Source organism: Rhopalosiphum maidis, chromosome 4 (genome assembly GCF_003676215.2).
Source record: "Rhopalosiphum maidis isolate BTI-1 chromosome 4, ASM367621v3, whole genome shotgun sequence".
In the NCBI taxonomy this organism is placed as follows: Eukaryota; Metazoa; Arthropoda; class Insecta; order Hemiptera; family Aphididae; genus Rhopalosiphum; species Rhopalosiphum maidis.
This window is the reverse complement of record NC_040880.1, coordinates 1,793,882-1,814,688: the sequence shown is the minus strand read 5'-3', so window position 1 is coordinate 1,814,688 and position 20,807 is coordinate 1,793,882. Positions and strand designations below refer to the sequence as shown.

The following is a 20,807-nucleotide window of genomic DNA, read 5'->3' as shown; positions in this document are numbered from 1 at the left end:
GTAATTTTGTCTCTGTCATAAGATATGAAATATTATGTAGTTTGTTGTTTTGAGGGGCTAGATTTTACCGGTAAAAAATTGTGGGTCACCTGAGACCTGACCTAGAATCGATACTATATTGGCGAGGAATCGGACGTTTTGGCGCCAACAGTTCAACACCGATGTTTCATCGAAATAATTTATATTATTATTATTATATTATGTGATAGTCTTTTTTTAAATACATTTCAAATGTATATTCAATTATTTTTATGATTTTTTTAATTTATTTATATTTTGACTATAATTATACTTAATATAAAATACTAAGTCATTTTTTAAATTGAATTAGTATCTAGTACGTACTAAAGCAGACCCAGGAGAGTTTACAATCGCCTGTCAATTCGACGATGTCCGTTCGACTCATGACCATTTCGGCAATACGACAATGTAGTTTTCCACACGTGTTGCCGTAATTAATTCGGTTATTCGGAAATGTGTTTAGTAATTTCTATAATATAATTTGTCTCACTGTGTGACGAGTGGTATAAAAATATTATTAATATAATTATTTACATTACATATACAACCTATATAAGTTTCTTTTATAAAAATAATTTGTACCTATGCATTTATACAAGCTGATATTCTTGACAGTAAAAGCTATAATATGATAAATAGAAAAATTTAAAAAATACTGTATAATAATAATAACTGTATAGTTAAATAATAAAATTTATTTAGTACCTATCATTTCTTTTTTCAAAAACATGTATAGCATAAATCCATATTAAAATAGTGTAAAATATTTTGAGTTTTTTTCAAATAAGTCTTAAAAACGCATTTATCAAAACATTACATAAATACATTTTTATTGTGTATATGTATGTCAAAATTTCAACGAAATAAATACATCTATACATATACACTGCGTCAATATAAACCTATTGACGTTTTGTTTAAAACACAATACATCTAACTTCAAAATAACATATAAATTATTATGTGAATAAATTAAATTGGCTTTAATTTTTCTTAAGATTTTTTAAGACATTGCATTATGCATTTGAAAAAATATACAGTCTGACGTCGTAGGTATTAATCAACTGGTAGAGTTGCCAATTTGTTCAGCTTCCAAAACTGTGTCTGGCATTTTTTTATTGAGAGTTTCTGGAAACAGTAGTGCGAGTAATCCAGACAGTAGAGCAGATCCGCTGAAGAGTAGTAACGGCGACAATTCACCGAAATAAGTAACCTAAACACAATCATAATATAATAATTTATAATATACTTACATTGACATAAAAAAATTAATCAATGAGCATGCTGCTTACTCTAACTGTTTTTACACGTATCTGCTTAGTTAATATTTATTAGGCATTAGGTATTAAATACAATATACATATTTAATACCTACAATTTATTTAATTATTTTATATACTAAAATAACTGAATTTAGGATAATAAATTAAGGTTTAAATCTATAAGTACTATTATTTTATTATTATTTTTAATTATTGCTAGTTTAAAATGTAAAATTAAATTTATATACAAGCAGGAGTAAACTAGCATCGCTTTTCACTGAGGTAAAACCTTGTGTCGAAAAGCAAGAGTACAAAATACAAAAAATAAACATGAAACATCGAAGAGAAAAATACAAATTGATACAATTAAATATAGGTTACAAAAAATCAAATAAACATTTATTAAATGTTAGGTTCTTGACTTGATTATGCTAAGTAAAGAAAAATGTAGAATAAAAATAAAGCACTCATATATCCTAAAATATTTATCTTGTAAGTTATTGAAAAACCAGTTTTTTAGCAAAAGTTTAAAACGTAGATAGTTATTACTTAATAGTCTATTTTATTTTTTTGGTAATTCAAATATCTATTACTGCTTTAATATAGCGTAACCTCGGAAAGAATCTTGTATTTTACTGTTAATGTATAGACCCAGCTTAATAAGTTATAGTGAGATCGGTGATTAAATTTATCGTTTATATCTTGTCATGTATAATATAGATACCTAGATCTACCGAGTGGCTACCGTATTATATATTTATATAACTGATAGATTGCAAGTACGTGTATATATTTTATATTATATTTTTTAATAAGTGAAATGAGTATTATAATGAAATAACTAGATACCCACATTATTTTTGTGAACCATTATAAACAACAATTATATTAACTTTAATTATATTAAATTTTTTATAAAAAACTATTAGTTCGTAAAATGTTATAAAAAATAAAGCCATAATTGACCCACACTTCACACATTTCTCCTTCTATATCCCTTTATAGATAACATATATTAGTCATAAGTATACTTACTAATAATGGAGTTTGTGGTGCCACCATCGAACCGATTCTGCCGAACATGGAGCATATGCCAAGCAAAGAATGTCGGATTTCCGTTGGGAACATTTCGGCGGTGTACATGTACAGTATTACGAATGAAATGGTTATTGAAAACTTTCCAATCAGATATAGGAGTACATTTAAGATGACCGCGTCTAAAAAGAATACAATAATTTGTTATAGTCGGACAATAATAATAATATTATATCATTACGATATTACATAATTTTTTTGACGTTTTTAGGTCATACCTACCAACAACGTGGACCACAAAAAGACAATAATATTAAAATTAGCCAATAGCCCATTCATACCTTACCCCATCACAATCTACAACCAATAAGACGAGTACCTCTGTTTACATAAAATTCATCTTTCTATAAACTAATTTAAACATTTTGGGTCTCTGATGTTAATAATTTAATAAAATTATTGAATTTTTTAGTCGATACTTATTAGGTCTCCCATTAATAAATTATACATAGTACAGACGTACAGTGGTATATTATAGGGACTGCAGTCACTTTGCTGCACAATTAAATAAAATATAAACAAAATGTGTAATAATCACTTATTTGCATATGTTTTTTGAAATGTGTTGTATATGAATTATAATTTGTATCAACATTTAAATGATTTATTCTTTTGATAATACAAACAAATTTTGTTAGTAAATTATAAGATAACATTATGAAGACGCGAGAACTGAAAGCTATTAAGCTAATAACACCGAATATTCTATTTTAGATTCTGAGCGGTTATTTTATTAACTTATCTACCCCGTTGAATGGTATGTAATTATTGACTTTAAAGCTACAAGTACTTATCAAGTAACAATAATAATATAATATATGAAAAACATAATTAAAAATAATAATAATGGATAATATAATAAATGCATATGTTTTGACAAAATTTAATAAACGTAACACTGCATGTATGATAACGCAATTACGACGGATCGGAAGTCAAATTGTGTTACAATGAGCAGATAGTAAGCAGCAGGTAATTAGAAATCTCGAAAAATGATTATTGTTATTTAAGTTGCAACATCGACGAGGGTACATAATGACAAAAATACAAAATAATTGAATACATCGATACTTTTTTGACTGGTGCAATTTATAAACACTGCTTTTGACAGTTAATGCGACAATATATATAAAAAATATTCATAATAGGGGCCTATGTAAATAATAGCTTATTGTTATTGTGCTTTGTGATCCGGATGACACACGATTCTGCACAATATATCTTTTTGCTTACTCGAATTTGCACATTTTGGTAATACAAAAGATTTTTTTATCTGAATAGAATACAGCACGATTTCGTTTACAAATTTTATTGTAATAACAATAAACGAATTAGTTAACATACTGAATAAAACAAATAATTAAAAATAAAGTAGGTAGGTATATAAAAAAAAATATTATTAGAATTTGATTTTAATTTTTCAATTTACGATAAAGGTTAAAAATAGTACCTAATGGTTATTTGTTTTCAAAAGCTAAAATAAAATTAAAATAACAAAAATAAAGTCAAAATTGATTAAAATAAATAATTAAATTAAAGTTTATTAAATTTCTTTTCCTTGTTATCTAGGACCTACTTTTGATAAAAAAAAAAATATATGTATATTTTAGAGTGTAGACTATTCAGATAAACTGAAATTTAGGTAAAACCTTTCGATGACTAAAATTATTCTTAAAATACAACTGGTAACATCGCAAATTTATTTTGTGTGAAATGGTGTGAATAAAATGGTATCTGTGGCGTAAACGTGCGTAATGCAGAATCGAAATACCGTGTGATTCTCTGCCTTTTTGGAATGTGCATTTTTCCCATCCCATCTACCTGGACCCAACAAGCAAAACACTTACAACGGGACAAGTATTATAAAGTGGCCATGAAAAAAATAAAAACCACTCGCTTATCACTGAATACTATTTGTATTAATAATTACGTTTTGGGACGAACGCGATAGAAATGCATAGACTACTGCACACCAAGAGCGTGGCGCATTGCGACTCTCTCCGACCACAGTTGTTCATGATTTTGATCACCAAAAACAACGCCGGGATTTCAACAAGACTGCACAGAATGAAGTTCCCGTACCGGTTTCCCACTATTGAACCCGAGCTCATCGACAGACCGTAGTATATGAGCGTGTTGATCATCCTGAGTACAATATCAATAATAATGAATAATGATACACAGAAAATATATGAAATGCAATAAATTGTGTAACCGCAGTATACAACAGAGATGTATTTAGTGATGCTTAAATAGGTTAAATATATTTTAAGAACTTTATTTTGTAAAGAAATATTTTCGTTTATAATTATTACCATTACTATGAATATTAATATATATATATATATATATATATATATAATATAATGAATGTAGTAACTATTATTTAACCACTATTATGATCTGAAATTATTTTCTAATCATTAAAAATTAATTTTACAGTGTTGTACCTACTACTGTTGAAACTAGAATTATCGAACAAGTGACGGTAAGAGGAGAAAGTGATGGTTAATAAATACTTCAATAAAATATTGATTCATTAAGTACTAAATTAAAATATGAGAATATCAAATGTATGATGTGTAGCATTTAGTTTTCTCCATACTTTTATTTTAAACTTATTTTAAATAAATTTATATAATATCGTTTACTTCGTTAAAAAAATAATTAAAAATGAAGAAAAATAATACGATATAGGAATATAATATATTATTGTATATGTACTTTACCAACAGAAGGAACAGTTAATTAATCGGAATATTATGCGCTTAGAAGTCATAGCACGTTTAAACGCTTGCTGGCTTGAACAGCTAGTCGTCCTTCTCTTCCTCGTTTCCTCCTAAATATATCAATAGAATAATATGATAAACATAATATAAAATTGTTTGATAGAGGTGGCCCTAGATTTCATGTAACATAGAAAAAGTAAATTTCTCGATGTCCTGTTTTTTCAATCAGTACATTCGTACAACAATTTTAAATTATTATATTGTTATTATATTTTGTATATTAACATAGTACTAATAGTATATATTAAACAATATTATCATTTAATTTTATACTATTAGTGAAACCTTTAAATACCGGACACATTTGGTCACCGAAATTGAGTTCACTATTTGGAGTTGTCTGATATTTAGAGAAGGGAGGGGGGCTAAATAACAAATGAATATGATTTTTTCATAAATTTATAAAAAATGTATCAGTCCAGTGAGGAAAATGAATGTTTAAAATCGCTAAAAACCGTAGGATGAAAGGCACGGGGGGGGGAAGTCCTAATACCATTATTATTATTGTTTATTTTGATATCTTTATAGGGGGCTAGGTAAACTGAGTCCGAAATACCGTTTTTGTGGTAAACTGAGTCCCGGATTTGAAAATGTATAAGGTAAACTGAGTCCCTGGTTATAATAGGTTTAATTTCCAAAACAGAACATTTTCTTTCTCACTTTTACAGGGTTAGTACTATCTGTTTAACACAACTGGCGTGGTTAAAAATGTGCGTTTTTGTTTTTAATATCTAATATAATTCACTAGGCTGTACATAAAAATCACAATAAATTAAATATATAATATACAAATTCAAGTCAATTTTTTTTTATTTATTACTATTTATTGTTATTATGTACATGGTAAAAATTTATTTAATATATTCTTAACAAATTCAAATCTTGAAATATTTTTATTTTCATACTTCAACATTTTTGTTTAAAAAAAAATTTTTTCTATTGTTATTTTTTTCATTTTAATTACCTTTTTGCTATGTATTTTTATATATGTATCTATTTGAATGTAATATTTAAGTAAGCAAATCGATAATCATTAATTAGTGATTAGTACTCACTATACAGTACTTATTGAATGTAGAGACATTTATTTTTAAGTAGGTACATCGTCGTTATTTATAAATTATTCTTTCGAAAAATATTATTACTCGGGACTCAGTTTACCTAGCCCCAATATCCACCCAATTATTTGGGACTTAGTTTACCACTCCCGCTTTAAAGTTTGGTGTCGGGTTATGTGTTCAAAAATGATATTTTCTAATGAAATGTGTTCGAAAAATTATATTTTCGGATAAAATTTTTGTTTGAATGAATTTGTGTTCAAAAACTTTATAATCATTATATTTGTATAGATATCTCAATTTTCAATATCTATATAGTATATTAATATAGTCATATGTTACGACTATTGGACCGGTAATTAGTGAAAGACGGTTAGACGTGTATTATAACAACATTAATATAATATCTGAAAAGGTATTCTGGAAACAACACGAAGAAAGAATTGAAAATGTTGTTCTAAGATTAAAAAAAAGTGTTCAAAAACATTGAGTTTTTAAGAGGCATTGCATACAATTTAAAATTTTAACTTGACGATATATACATTTATACAAACATTTTTTAACTTTTAAATAATGTATATAAATATGTTTTTTTTTTACAATGAATTATATTATACGAACAAACATTTATCCCAAAATATTCTTTATTGAACATTTTTCATTCGAACATATCATTTTTGAACATATAACCCCTTTTGTTATTGTGAATTAATCATAATATGGATGTGTGTATATTTACTATTTCGATCTCTTTTTCATTGGTGCTTCTAAACGCCTCAAGCTTTTTCAGACTTTCTTCCGATAGTTTCTTTCCGTTGAATTTTGCAATGTATTTCAATTCCTCTATGGCCTCGTTGATTTTTCCCGCGGTGATCATCCAGCGAACCGACTCTGGAATAATTCTGCGTACAAACGCCAAATTATGATGGTTTATAGTAATATAATATTATAGTAAACGCAAAAGATTGGTGGTAGGTATTTATTTATAGTATTGGTAGTAATTCAAATATAATTTTATTTACGTGTAGGCCAACGCGAAACATAATCCTGGTAAGTTTACGAATATCAAGAATTTTCTCCAGTCTTGAACGTACCAAAACAATACTCCGACTAATGCCTCGCCAATTGGATAGTAAGCGCTTAAAACGGTACTTGCAAAAACTCTGTGTTTGGCACCAACTAGCCCGATACCTATAGAATATATATATTTTTTTTTTGTTAGACATACTGTTGAATTAATTGCCAAAATAATATTGAATGTATTAATAGATATGTGATATTCAAGCGTATGTGGCTAAACTGCATTTCAGTGAAATTAACTACAAATATTAATTGATATCGTTTCTAAAATGTATGTAACGCAATACGAAAATTACAACTATATTATTTCCTTACATAATCTAACTTATATTAAATTGTCTTAAATATTTATTTATTATAACTTTAAGATATAAGCGTACTTATATTTGATAAGTATTCGGAAAACCAAATAAGAAATAAACGTAAATAAGTTCTTTATATTAATGAAAATCATTGCAAGTTGAATTTTATTTAATCTTTTACCCATTATAAAAGTGGCACTGTAAACTCCACCGGAAAAAAAAGCATCAAAAAATTCCAATACCAGGAACATGGTGTAATTTATTGACAACCCACGTAAAATTCCACATGTTGCTGCTAATACACTTCCGATGATAATAATATTTTTCCTGCCGTACCTTAACACAAAATATCAATTAATTATTTGTAGTTTTTATCAATTAAATATTTTTTCAAACGTACTTGTCTGACAAAAAACCGGATATGGGTAACGAGAAAAACTGACCAATGTTGTTGAGGCTCCCTACGATTGTCAGTTTCCATTTGTTATTTTTGCAAAATATGTTGAACTGTTTTACATAAATGATAATAGTCGCGTTAAACTATCTATCGATACTGTATTGTGAATTATGATTTATGAAATAGGGTACTAGTTTAAACAGTGCGATAATTATGTGGGTGAAAATCATGATTAGGTTAAAATAGGTTACCAAACAAGGTATATGTTGTGAAATATTTCTTTCAATATGTAGAATTAGCAGGGATGAAAATGGCCTTGTTTCATATTTGATTACATGTAAATTCAATATTGTAACGTTTCATTGTTGAAGATCAGATATAATGTCAAAGAAATTGTTAAAGTTAATATTAAATTTAGGAGTTTATAAAAATTTGAAATTATTTTATGTTTTCGGAACAAAAATTTTTTTTGTATTTTGGTTCATTATCATTATTTTGGTACAATTTTTGACAATAATCTCTTAAGTTCACCTTTCGGTGATAATATAATACAACATTAAAAATGATATTATTAATTATGTTCTAACGTGATGATATGAATCATCATTATAATAAATAATTATAAAAAATGATAATATGAGTATTATCGTCATTCACCACAAGTTCAATATAACAAACACAATTTATCTATAAGTAATAAACTGACATAGATAACAATAAATATTATTTTTAAATATCGTGGCAGCCAATGTTTGCCATTTTTACGACTGGTGCACATCAATAATATATATGTAATATTATAATTTATAACATTATCGATTTATATATAATATATCGTTAAATACCGCAGAAACTATCGTTGTCTCCCCACCGGATTCGAAAACGAATTCTTCGCACTGCACGCTCAAAGACTTGTTAAAGTCGCTGTCGTCACATTGGAAAATGCGTTTGTCGGTTTTGTTGGTGTCAACTGAATTATGTCGTACGTACTGCGAGCATTTAGCCAGCCGATGGTCGTCGTTATCAAACGGTACGGTCCGGTTCAGCCATATAGGCCAGTAATCGACGGTTGTCTCAGAAGCCGAATCACATCCGTTTATCAGACATCTGCACGGCGGACAAAAAAGTGAAACAACGGTGATGATTATTTAAGAGGGAATATCCGATCATTCTTAATAGTTCTATATTGCCCTTTTAATAATGTAATTATTATTAATAAAATTCAACTATTAGTCATTAATAATGAGTATTTTATTTATTCAGCAAGTAAAATTACTCCAAACAAAAAAATTTATGAAATGTATTTAGAGGTTTTAATTTCAAAACATAAAATTGAGACAGGATTTGAAATTTGTATTTTTTAAATACTTGATAAATTTTTAATTTTTAATTAATTCGATTTTAAAGTTCAGTCTATAATTTATAGATTTTAAAAGTTTACTTATAAACATCAGTAAGTAAAGCATTGTTTTTTTTATTTATGCACTGGTACAAATTAAAACTAATGTAATAAGAATAAAATATATAACGCTGATGATATTTGAAGTAATTTTCACTTGCCAAAAATTAAAATTAAAGTGTTAAACATAATTTTTTATTTAATCAATAATTTGTGTATTAATTAAACAGAGAATGAGATAATCAAAAATAATTATCGGATGTTTCCACTTAAACCTAGTAAGGATAGTGTTTCAGACAGAAACAAAACAAAAAAAACCTGTAGTTCATGTCTCCCGTAGTGAACACGAACGACATGGTGGACGACGCCGTGAATAGTAACGACAGTCCAAGAAAAAATATATAAAGTTTTTGATAGTTTCCAAATTCGCCCACCTCTTCTAATAATCCGTCGATGTCGATCGTTCTATAATAAAAATAACAAAAATAATTGTAGATATAGAATAAATAAATAAAATGAATAAAGTATAATGTGGTATCATGATATCATAGAATCATTATTTTATCAAATAATAATAATTTAATATTAATTCTTTATTTGAGTTTAAGTAATGAATACAACTAATATTCTTTCCAAAGTAAACGGTATAATGCATCTTTATTTTTAAATTACTGTCTTAGTAATGAAATTATATACTTATTATTTCGAATGTGATTAAATATAGTTTCATTACTGTACAGTAATTTTGTTATAATAACGAATAATTTGCATTAATTTACTTCTTAAGACTGAGAAATATATTTATGTTATTATTTTGTATTGAATACGGATGCTCACAAGGGGCACCTGTGTCGACTGTCGATGATACACCCACTGATTTGTATATAAAAAAAATACAATATAATAATAAAAAAAGGGGTAGGTATAGGAAAATAGGAATAAGAGTAAGATAGTGATCAATAACATTTTGTAAAATTGTTCTAACATTTTCTGTGTACGTTAAGTATATGCAAAGCCATAAATGTACCGTTTCCGATTTTAAATAAGGGACGAACATTTTAAGCAGTCCAGTAAATATTTTTACACCAGACCACTTGACTTATAAAATTATTTGATGTAGGACTTTTTAATGAATCAATTATAATTTATAAACAATTTTAGTAATAGTATGACGTAGGTATAGTATACATAATGTTATTATTATAAGAAAAATATAAATAAAATAAGAAACTGTTAAAGCACTTTATTATTATTATTAAAAGTAAGCAATTTAAAATCAGCAAAATTTTATAAAACTAAGATAAACACCAATAGTAATTCGAGTTTATATTAATGTTCTTTTATATAAATAAATTTATCAATAATGAATAGACAACAACCTGGTCTAAATGAATTATGGTTGCACCCAAAAACTTCTGATTTTGACTTCAAAAATAGAAAAATAGACTAGAATATTACAGACTTGGGTAATTACACGCTAAAAAAAAATAATACTTTTAGAGTATATAAAACATACTATAATATAATATATATAATATATATTGAAATTTCACGAGAAAAAAAATTAAAGTATGGTTTTTGATGTGATTTTTAATAATAATAATAAAAAACAATTCATTTATAAGTTAAATAATAGGTGCAATTTTTAATATAAATTAAAAGAAATAATGGACTTTTTATGTCTGGAATTCCCAACTATACTGTTAAAATAAGAAAGACGATACAATATGGTAACATATTCCCCAAATGCATTATACATTTATAACATACTAAAAAATATCTCGCCAACACATTACAATATTTTGAAATACTTCGCTCATACATATTATGCTAAATTTCCAAACCCGTTAAATAATTAATAATCTCACTCAAACGTGAACCACATAAATTTCAATGTACCTGGCTAATTTATTATAAACACACAACTAATATGAAAATTAATATTGAATTTATATAGGACGGTTTTCGTTTGGGTAAATTTGTGAAAATTGCAATATTTTTGTGTAATTTAGCATAGTTTATTTGGGAGAATAAAGAGCGTTTGAGCTACCTTTTTTTTATTATCTTGCGATGCGTTTGTGCAGTATTTCACCTTGACACCTTATGACATACAGGTGTCATATATACTTATTTTAACTTCTTTAAATATTGTTGTTTATTGTTTTTTACTTTTCGTCGAGTGTTGTGAATATTTTTGTATATTTTGCATTATATAAGGTGGTATTGACTGCTAAACTGTAAACTAACCAAACGTCTCATAATTGTGGTCCGGAGGCCGGAGATATGGAAAATTACAGAGTGATGGGAAAATCATCTACTGTTCTTAAAAATTACGACACCACGCCGCCACAGTTGATATATTTTTACTGAACATATTTTTATCTATACTATACTCGCTCAAACACAGTATAAGAAGCTCTCTTATATACGTTAAATGAAAATCATAAAAAACCATTGTTTTTATTACCTATACGGGTAAAAACGTAATTCGCTCTAACGCATTACGCTTATACAGTTATACGTTATAGTTTTCAAATCCACCCCCTTTCCTTCTATACGGCACCTAGAAATAATATTGTGAATATTTTAAAACGGATATTTCACTGTATTTTTTTGGACAATGGGCTTAATAATATTTTTTATAGTTTGATTTTAACTTGTTTTAATATACAAAAAACCAAAAAAAAAAAAAAATTGGAGTTTATCAATTTACTTAAATATTAAATAAGCAAATGTTTCAATAGCATATAGTATAATATTAGTACAATACAAGTTTTTAATACTGTTTTTTCTTATTCTTTGGATTTTAACGGTTTAAGAAACAATATCAGTTCTAAAAACCTATATCGATTCTATGAACGTCGATTATCAATTCTAAAATAAATATCGCTTTAATATGAATAATATATATTATGCAGTTGAAATACCTACACATCCGATGTGCGTATATATAATAGATTAATAATGAATAAAAACTCAATGAAAAAAAGTTTAAGAATCTATAAATCTCGGAATTGATAAAAGTAATTTAAACGAATAGGCTAAAAGTTTATGTTATTTTGATTAGCAAGACTATAGATTAGAATAAAGTAAACATAAAAATAATATGTTTTATGCGAGAGGATTGAATTATTTTATAACTTTTATTACCTATTGGCATTGATCTATAGATTAAAAATTAAAACATAATAGCCAAAAATTCGATTAACTTATTGGGAGGGACTGAGTTGAAACCTCGTTTTAATAATCTCTATTATTTAAATATAATAAGATATAATTTATACAAAAAAATTGAATAATCTAATTGATCTTAATAAATGAATTCAAATCCTTTTTTTGTTAAATATTTAGGTATACTGAAAGAATTAAATACATATATCAATTACAAATTTCTTTTTTTCTGATGTGAATCATTTTTTTTTTTATCGTAAATTGTTAAAGAGACGGTTTTTGAAATATTTTTATGTATATAAATTGAAATTCAAACTAGTAATTTCTAACTTCTGAGTTATTTAATATTCTGTACTAAAGATAATCGATGATGATAGTTTAAGGATTTGGGGCTATGATCATTTGAAAGTTATAATAATTTCCATTTTATTATATATGAAAATTGTCAGTTATAAGTGCTAGACTAAATATTCAATTATTATTATATTATTATTATTTATTTATTTCAGCCAAAATTAATTACAATTATATGAAATAATAAGTAAATTATTACATTATTAAAAGAATACATTAACTATAATTAATGTTATATTTCAAATAAAATTATCATTAAAATGTTTACTATAATTTTTAATAATATAGGTAAAACAATTTATGATAAATATCAATTTAGATGCATTAATATTAAAAAAAAAACAAAATTTATCTGCTTAGAATTTTACAATTAACAGATTTTGTATAGGTAAATGCATTATTAAATTCGATAGTATGTATCGAAATATTTCAAAAATTATCCTGCTTTGGAATATGAAATTACAAATGCATGTTGTCATTCAAAAAGATAAAATACTAAAAAATGTTAACGTTAAAAAAGTGTACAAATATAATTTTTTAGTATATGTTGTTTCACATTGACATCAATGTATGTAAAAATTTAAAAAAAGTTTAGAATTAATGAGCCTATATTTTTAAATGAATCAATTGTAGACTATAATAGACCCGCCAAATAGTTGAGTATTATCTTGGCTAGGTACGTAATATATTATCATTGGTAATTCTGTTATTATTAATTATAATATTATTATATTGTTATGGCAATAATGTTTGAAACTAATTCAATTAACAATATTGCTCGACTCAGTAGGAATAAAATAATAATAGTTTTATAAATATTTATATTATTATATTATTGGGTACGAATAAATTATAAGAACATTATGTTGTATAGGTATTTCATTTAATTAAATTTCATCTAATCATCGAAGTCCATACAAATAATGCTTGTGCTTGATTAAAATTATTTAATGACGACTTATTACTTTGTTGTCGTGTATAGCTGTATTTGGCCACATATTATTATAAAGGTACCATTAACTATATTTTAATATAGCCTGTGTACCTACTAATTGTTTATACATTACATATCAATTTCAATAATAGTACAATTATTGTTAATCGATGTCTAAATAATTGTGTTGGGAAAAGTAAAGGTTAAAGTTTAGCGAATAATTCATATTATAAAGGTACGCTTCGTTTTATTCAGTTTTTTTCTCCGATTATACCATTAACAATAAATAATATACACTATGTATATATACCAATTACACAAAAAACATTTATAGGACTTTTCAAATTCGCAATATCGGCGTTCATAAAATCTACGTATTGATAACAACGTGGTGTACGCTAATTATAATTACATATCTATATCTAGTAATAATAATAATTATGACTATGTATATGTATGTGATGTATAATTATTGACTATAATGTACCTACTTACGCGCCGGTGGAATGATAGTAAGTTTTCGTTTTTATTTAATTTAAATGAAAATACATTACTAATGGTATAGTATTCTGTATTATTATACACGTGTATATATTTAAATGTTTACACGTAAAATGTTGTAATCATTCATTTGTCATGCAGATAGGTGGGCAAGCATAGTTTACAATTGAATAATATAGACATATAGTAAAGATAAATATTATGCCACCGCCGTAGCACTATTAATCTTTTAAAAATGTAGTTATTATCGGCTCACCTGTTTCGGTGTATAATATTATTTGAAACAGGAAATAGTCGAGTTTAACTTCATTATTTATTTTTTTTTTTTTTTGCATATTTCATTATTTTTTATGCATAGTCGAGCAAATATTTGATAAAAATCCGATAAATTGCTGTTTTTCAATTGTAAATTATGGCTACCCACCTATATATATATATAATATTATATTAAGTATAGTAACAGGTGAGAATGGTTACCAGCATACGATTTGACAATCTACTATTTTATGGCTGATCATTAAAATAATATTTTAAAGATCAAATTGGTTTTTCAATATTAATCAAAATCCCACAGTAAATAATTTATAACTTTTTACTTTGAGAGCTTTGTATGCGTACAAAACAACCCAAAATTACTGGGGCTATATTACTTTCTTGAATGAATTATTGAAGATTTAAATTATATGATTACATTTATATATTATATTTTAGGTGGGTACATTTTATGAATTTTCAAATAACATGCTTAACATTTATGCATTACAAGGTCTGACTACTGGTCCAAATAATGTATACTAATGTTAATAAATTATTCTATTGCACACATACAGTGAAAATCACGTAAAATTTAATATATATAATATGTAACACATAATTTTATTATCTGAGATAATTAGTTCCTTTAAGCTTAGATAACACAATATGATGTCTATAGTAATAAAATAGGTAAATCTAGATAAAAATACGTTTTTAATTACGATAAAAAAAACTAACTATAGGTAATAATAATTATGCTATTGTTATAAAATATTTTAAAATAATGTTTTTGACTATATATTAATTTTTATTTTAGTAATTAAGGTAGATAGGTAGAATTTAAATTTACTTACAAACAATAATGTATCGAAAAGGGAATTGTGCATGGTACTTATTATGTAAATTAATAAAATATTAATCTAATAAATTATTATTAATTGCGTCTCGACTAAAAGTTTAATTTTCTATGCTGATTGTTTCATTGGAGAATGTCCAGCGGACAATAATTTTTTTTCTCCAAAATGTGATAAAGCGAAATCCCAGTGTTTAGTTGGACAATAGTGGAAATCCCCCGAAACTGACTAAATCATATTTTAATATTTAATATACGAGAATGTAATGATATTTTTCGATTAATATATAAAATTTTAACAAATAGATGAGTTACTCTCGTGTTGTACTATGAAACAATTTGACGAATATACCTACATAGATATCAAGAACTGAAAATAAAGTCCGCTATTAATTACTATACATGGATAGAGGCATTTTCATAAGAAGCGAAGAAGCAGAGGTATGACAAAATATTCTAGCTAAGTATTGAGGTAAGTACAAGAAGGAAATTTCAGTTTTGGTCAAATTTCATTACTTTTCCGCCACTGAAATAGCTCACCTCTTGCCATTGTTACACAGTACACATATGTTATATTATAACGTTTGTTCTCTAACAGATTATCGTGGGTGATTAATTTAATAGTAAACACTCATCTGGATTACATCACTTATTCTCAAAAACGGAAAATATAACTACCAGTGATTTTGAAAATATTTATTTTTGCATAATTTGAAATAATTTAAAATTAAAATATTTTTTATAGTTTTTATCAGTCATTTTTTTAAAGATTTTGCTTTTATTAAATCACTGCAAAATTTTTAATTTTATATTTCTTAGAATTGTTTGGTATTCGTTTTTATTTATTGAAATTCACATAAAAATATTCGGAATTGGTATGTAGATATTCTAAAAATGTAATAACCTACGATGATAAAAAATATCATGAAAATATTTTTTTCAAAATTATTATTTTCCAATGATTTCAAATTATGTAAATACGTTAATATTTTTTGAGATAATCAGTAGTTGCTGTAAAAAAAATCATCCTGTATACGTATAGGATAGGTACATAATATGTAATATTATTTTAATATTTATTGTCATTATTAATTCTTACATTTGACCATTGATACGAATAGTTTACATTTATTACCCACTGATAATTTAAAATGTTTATACAACAAAAATCACACACTGATAATTGCTATCAAATTGTTTACATTACATTTCAATATTCGTTCTTATAAGAATATAACAGAAAATGCTTAAATGTATAGTAATAATATGTTGTAATAAAAATTTAAATAATAATTATTCACTTGTATTAAATACCCAGTGTTTTTCATTAATCGCAGGATTGAAACGAAATTCAATATTAAATATTAATGAATACAAAATATGATCCAATTATAGAATCATTTACGTTTCGGCGTATACATACATTTAAATGTATTAGAGTTCAATTATTTTTCCGCGATCGCAATAATCTTATTTTACTGTCTCTTATTGCAAATTGCTGTTTTCTAGAAATGTATTATCACTATTTTCCTGTATTATATGATAATTGTTAATTTATTTCCAGAAACTCATAATTCGTAGTAAAGGATAGTAAAACAGTAAAAAAGTAAAAAAGGTTATCATGATCGTGGAAATGCAATTTAACTCGACGAAATTAATAATAATTAAACGATAAAATTATTTTAATTTTAACCAAAATAATTATAATAAAAAAGTACATTTGTGCTACATATTTTATTTACAAATTGTATTAAAATTGTCTTAGAAAAAAAGCAAATAATATATTATGTTTCAGTATGAAATAATTTATTAAAAAATACATAAAATGTTAAACAGTTAGGTATTTATTTTCGTATTATTTAGAAATAATAATATGTATAAATAATTATGAAACGTAATTACTAATGAGTAATTGTTTTTCATCAGTATTTTTTTTTTAATTGATGGTTTTAAATGTAATGTAGAAAAATAATTATGTTGTAAATTAAATAATGTATCTACGTTATAGTGATTTTACGTGAAGTGGTGAACACCACGTATAACAAGACTTTTAAAGTAACTTATTAAAATTTTTTCTTTCTATTAATTTTTGTTTAGAAATTTAAATTATTTTCTTTGCCTTATGAAAATATTATCAATCATATTAGTACCATTCATCTTAGTAACAATTGCACAATTTTTAAATGTTAATAAATCGTTTCCTTGGGTTTAATAAAAAAATTGTAGTTGAGTTTAAAAGGTTTATTATAGTTTATAACATTTTTGAAATAACTGTTATATTAAAATTGAATTTAAAAAAATTGACTTGGTAATATACGTTAATTTCTTAACATTTAGTTTTTCTTAACTAACAGCACCCACCATTAAAGTATTAAAGTATATGATTAAATGATTTTCGGGTGAACATTATTTTCAGAAATTTTAACATTTTAACTGGAGTTTAATTCAAAATAAATTAATTTTTATAAAGTAAATATTTGTACAATTTAGTTAAATTTATAGAAACAAAAATAACTAGTTCAAAAATTAAAATTAATTTGACTTTAACTTAATAGTTCGTTAATGCTCGGTCTTGCATTTTAATATAATATTAAGATTTAAGAGGATGATGATGATTTACGTGTTGTCTGTCTTACGAATACATTTCTTAGCAAACTATATATTCAGTATCTATATCTAATTAATTTTACCCTCTCATTTGTGATATTCGAATAAATTTACCTATTATAAAATATAAAGATAAAGAGATAAGAATTTTATCCATGACTATACCCCACAGGACATTTTGGTATTTTAATTTTGAAACAATTTTTAAGAATTTTAAATTTTTCAAAAAAATGTACAGTATACAAAATACTTATTATTTGATTCAAAATTTAAAATACCTGTGGACTCTAAATTATTGCTTCACCTTAAAATTTGATAATATATCAATTTAATTTACTGTTACATTAAAATTAAAAATAACAGTGAATATGATTATTTTTAAAGTGAAATTTGATGTATTATTATTATTATTATTATTATACGGGATGGACCCATTTTTACAAGAAATATTGTACAGTTAACATTTTAATTTACATTTAAGACAGTTAGTAGTTATATATAGCAAAGAAGAAATATAAAATATTATACAGAGAGAATTTAAAGTAGAATCATACGTTTGTGAGAGAGAACCAATAAGGGTACAATGAACCTTCCTTTTAATTATTCTAATAACTAAATAAATTAGTTTTAACTAAAATACATTGAATATCATTGAAATTTTTTAAAAAAGTAATTTGGTAAAATTAAAAAAAAAACATTAGTAAATAAAATTACACTTGGGATTTTTTTTCGACTATAGCGAGTTAGTAGTTTCTCATATTATTATAATGTTTTTATAATTGGTTCCTTAGTAATGACTTAAGACTTATTATATATACAATTTAAATGGATATTAATATTAAACATATACTTGGTGAATGGTTTTCATACATTCATTTTACCCGAAATGTCTTAATTTAATCTGAGCGGAGCTTTTGATTTTATAATATTATTTATCAGTTAATAATTTTATATAAAAAATTCTTAAAAAGTTGCATGCAATATACCCCTATTAACAATATATCTATTGTTAATTAAAAAAAGATAGACATCAAATATTTTGATTTTTGTATTTATTATTTATTAATACTTTTTTATTAAGTTTAAGCTTCGAAAGATGTGCTTTATTCATTGTTATTGTTTCTTTTTTGTTAAAATACTATTACTATAATAATAATATTTAAGGTTTTGGCTAATATGAGGGAAAATATAGTTATCTATTTTATTTTTGAAGTTATTTTCGACTTTCTATCAAATTTAATAAAATACAAGTGCAATTTAAAACTGTCCTATCAAAAATACTATTGAATAATTAATTAATTTTTCAGTAATTATACATTATACTTTATTTATATCCTTATATTATACTATTACTTTATTATATTAACATACTTTTTGGTCATTTCTCCGGCTTGTTTCTGTATACTTATTCTTCCAATAAAATTAACTTATTTATTCAAACAACGAGAGTAACGAATTCAGATATATTACCATTTTTATTGATTTTTAATTTTATTATTTATATTAACTGATTTAAAATCGACGAAAGTAAGTTGGTTAAGCAATATAAACAAATTTCACGACGTACACTTACAGGATTTACAATATGTACTAGTTGTACAAAATATTATGCTTCCATTCATCCCGAAGGATCCCCCCACTCCAAGCGTAAAATAATGAACTACAATAATTTCTATGATTATTATTACTATTCTGATAACACGTGATAACTTTAATTCATTACGCTGGATTACAGATCGTACGAGTGACGAATTTATTGCAAATTGTGATATTAATGGTTTGTACAATAATTCAAATAGTTGATCACAAGATAAATATTGCTTATTATTAATTTATTTATTAATTTTTACCGTTTGTTTTAAAGGTTATAACTTATAATAAATGTATAACCTTGTAATTATTATTAGTATGTATTATTAGGCTAATATAATATTAAATTATATCTAAATAATAATAATCATATCTACTTATGACATATACCTGCCTACTACATGTTTATTATATAAAAATTATAAAAGCATAAAAGTATTTAGAAATGTTTGACAATTAGCATCAATGCATTACAACATAAACAATATTTTTTTTATATGATATGAATATTTAACATTTTATTAAACACATTATTTAAGACATTTGTATACAATTTAGAGTTTCACTTTAAATTATTATTAGAATAAAAATAAGTTTAAAATCCATATACGTTTTAAGTAGTTAGGTACCTACTTTTTAGTGGTGATAGTTAACCGATAAGGCTTATTGATGAAATGGTTTTATTATTATTGGTTAATAAAACATATGCATTTTATAACTAATTACTAATTAGTAATTATTATTATAATCAAATTAATTCATTTGGACTTACCTTATTATAATATACATAATAATAACTAAGGAGTGATCATCAAGTTTTCATCTAGATAAAAATATACAACGTTATATAGTCACCAAATAAACATTTTAATATTCTTCATTGACAATAAGTAAATAAATTATATTTAATTAATAAGTGTCAAAAAAATTTAATACACTTACTCGCCTACAATAAAAATAACAAAGATTAAATTTGTAAACAAACTTATATTTAATGTTTCAGTATTCATAAAGATAAATTTAATTGAACTAATTAAAAATCATCAATGCCTAATTGGTACTATTATAGATATTATTATTAGTCATCAGGTACTATGAAGTTACCTATGCCTTTACTCGTAATAGGAGATAGGTGAAAT

General features: G+C 24.9%; 1 protein-coding gene across 1 annotated transcript; it reads right to left on the bottom strand.

Annotated features, from left to right (window-relative positions):
* Positions 1-985: 985 nt before the first annotated feature.
* LOC113547884 (organic cation transporter protein-like) lies at positions 986-19,647 on the bottom strand. The gene is made up of 11 exons (XM_026948450.1): positions 19,450-19,647; positions 9,722-9,868; positions 8,850-9,111; positions 8,008-8,114; positions 7,789-7,943; positions 7,248-7,416; positions 6,965-7,127; positions 5,108-5,217; positions 4,309-4,523; positions 2,319-2,500; positions 986-1,234 (listed from the first exon to the last, which is right to left on the bottom strand). The coding sequence occupies exons 1-11, from the start codon at positions 19,458-19,460 to the stop codon at positions 1,082-1,084; spliced, it is 1,674 nt and encodes a 557-aa protein (XP_026804251.1). The 5' UTR covers positions 19,461-19,647; the 3' UTR covers positions 986-1,081.
* Positions 19,648-20,807: the final 1,160 nt, after the last annotated feature.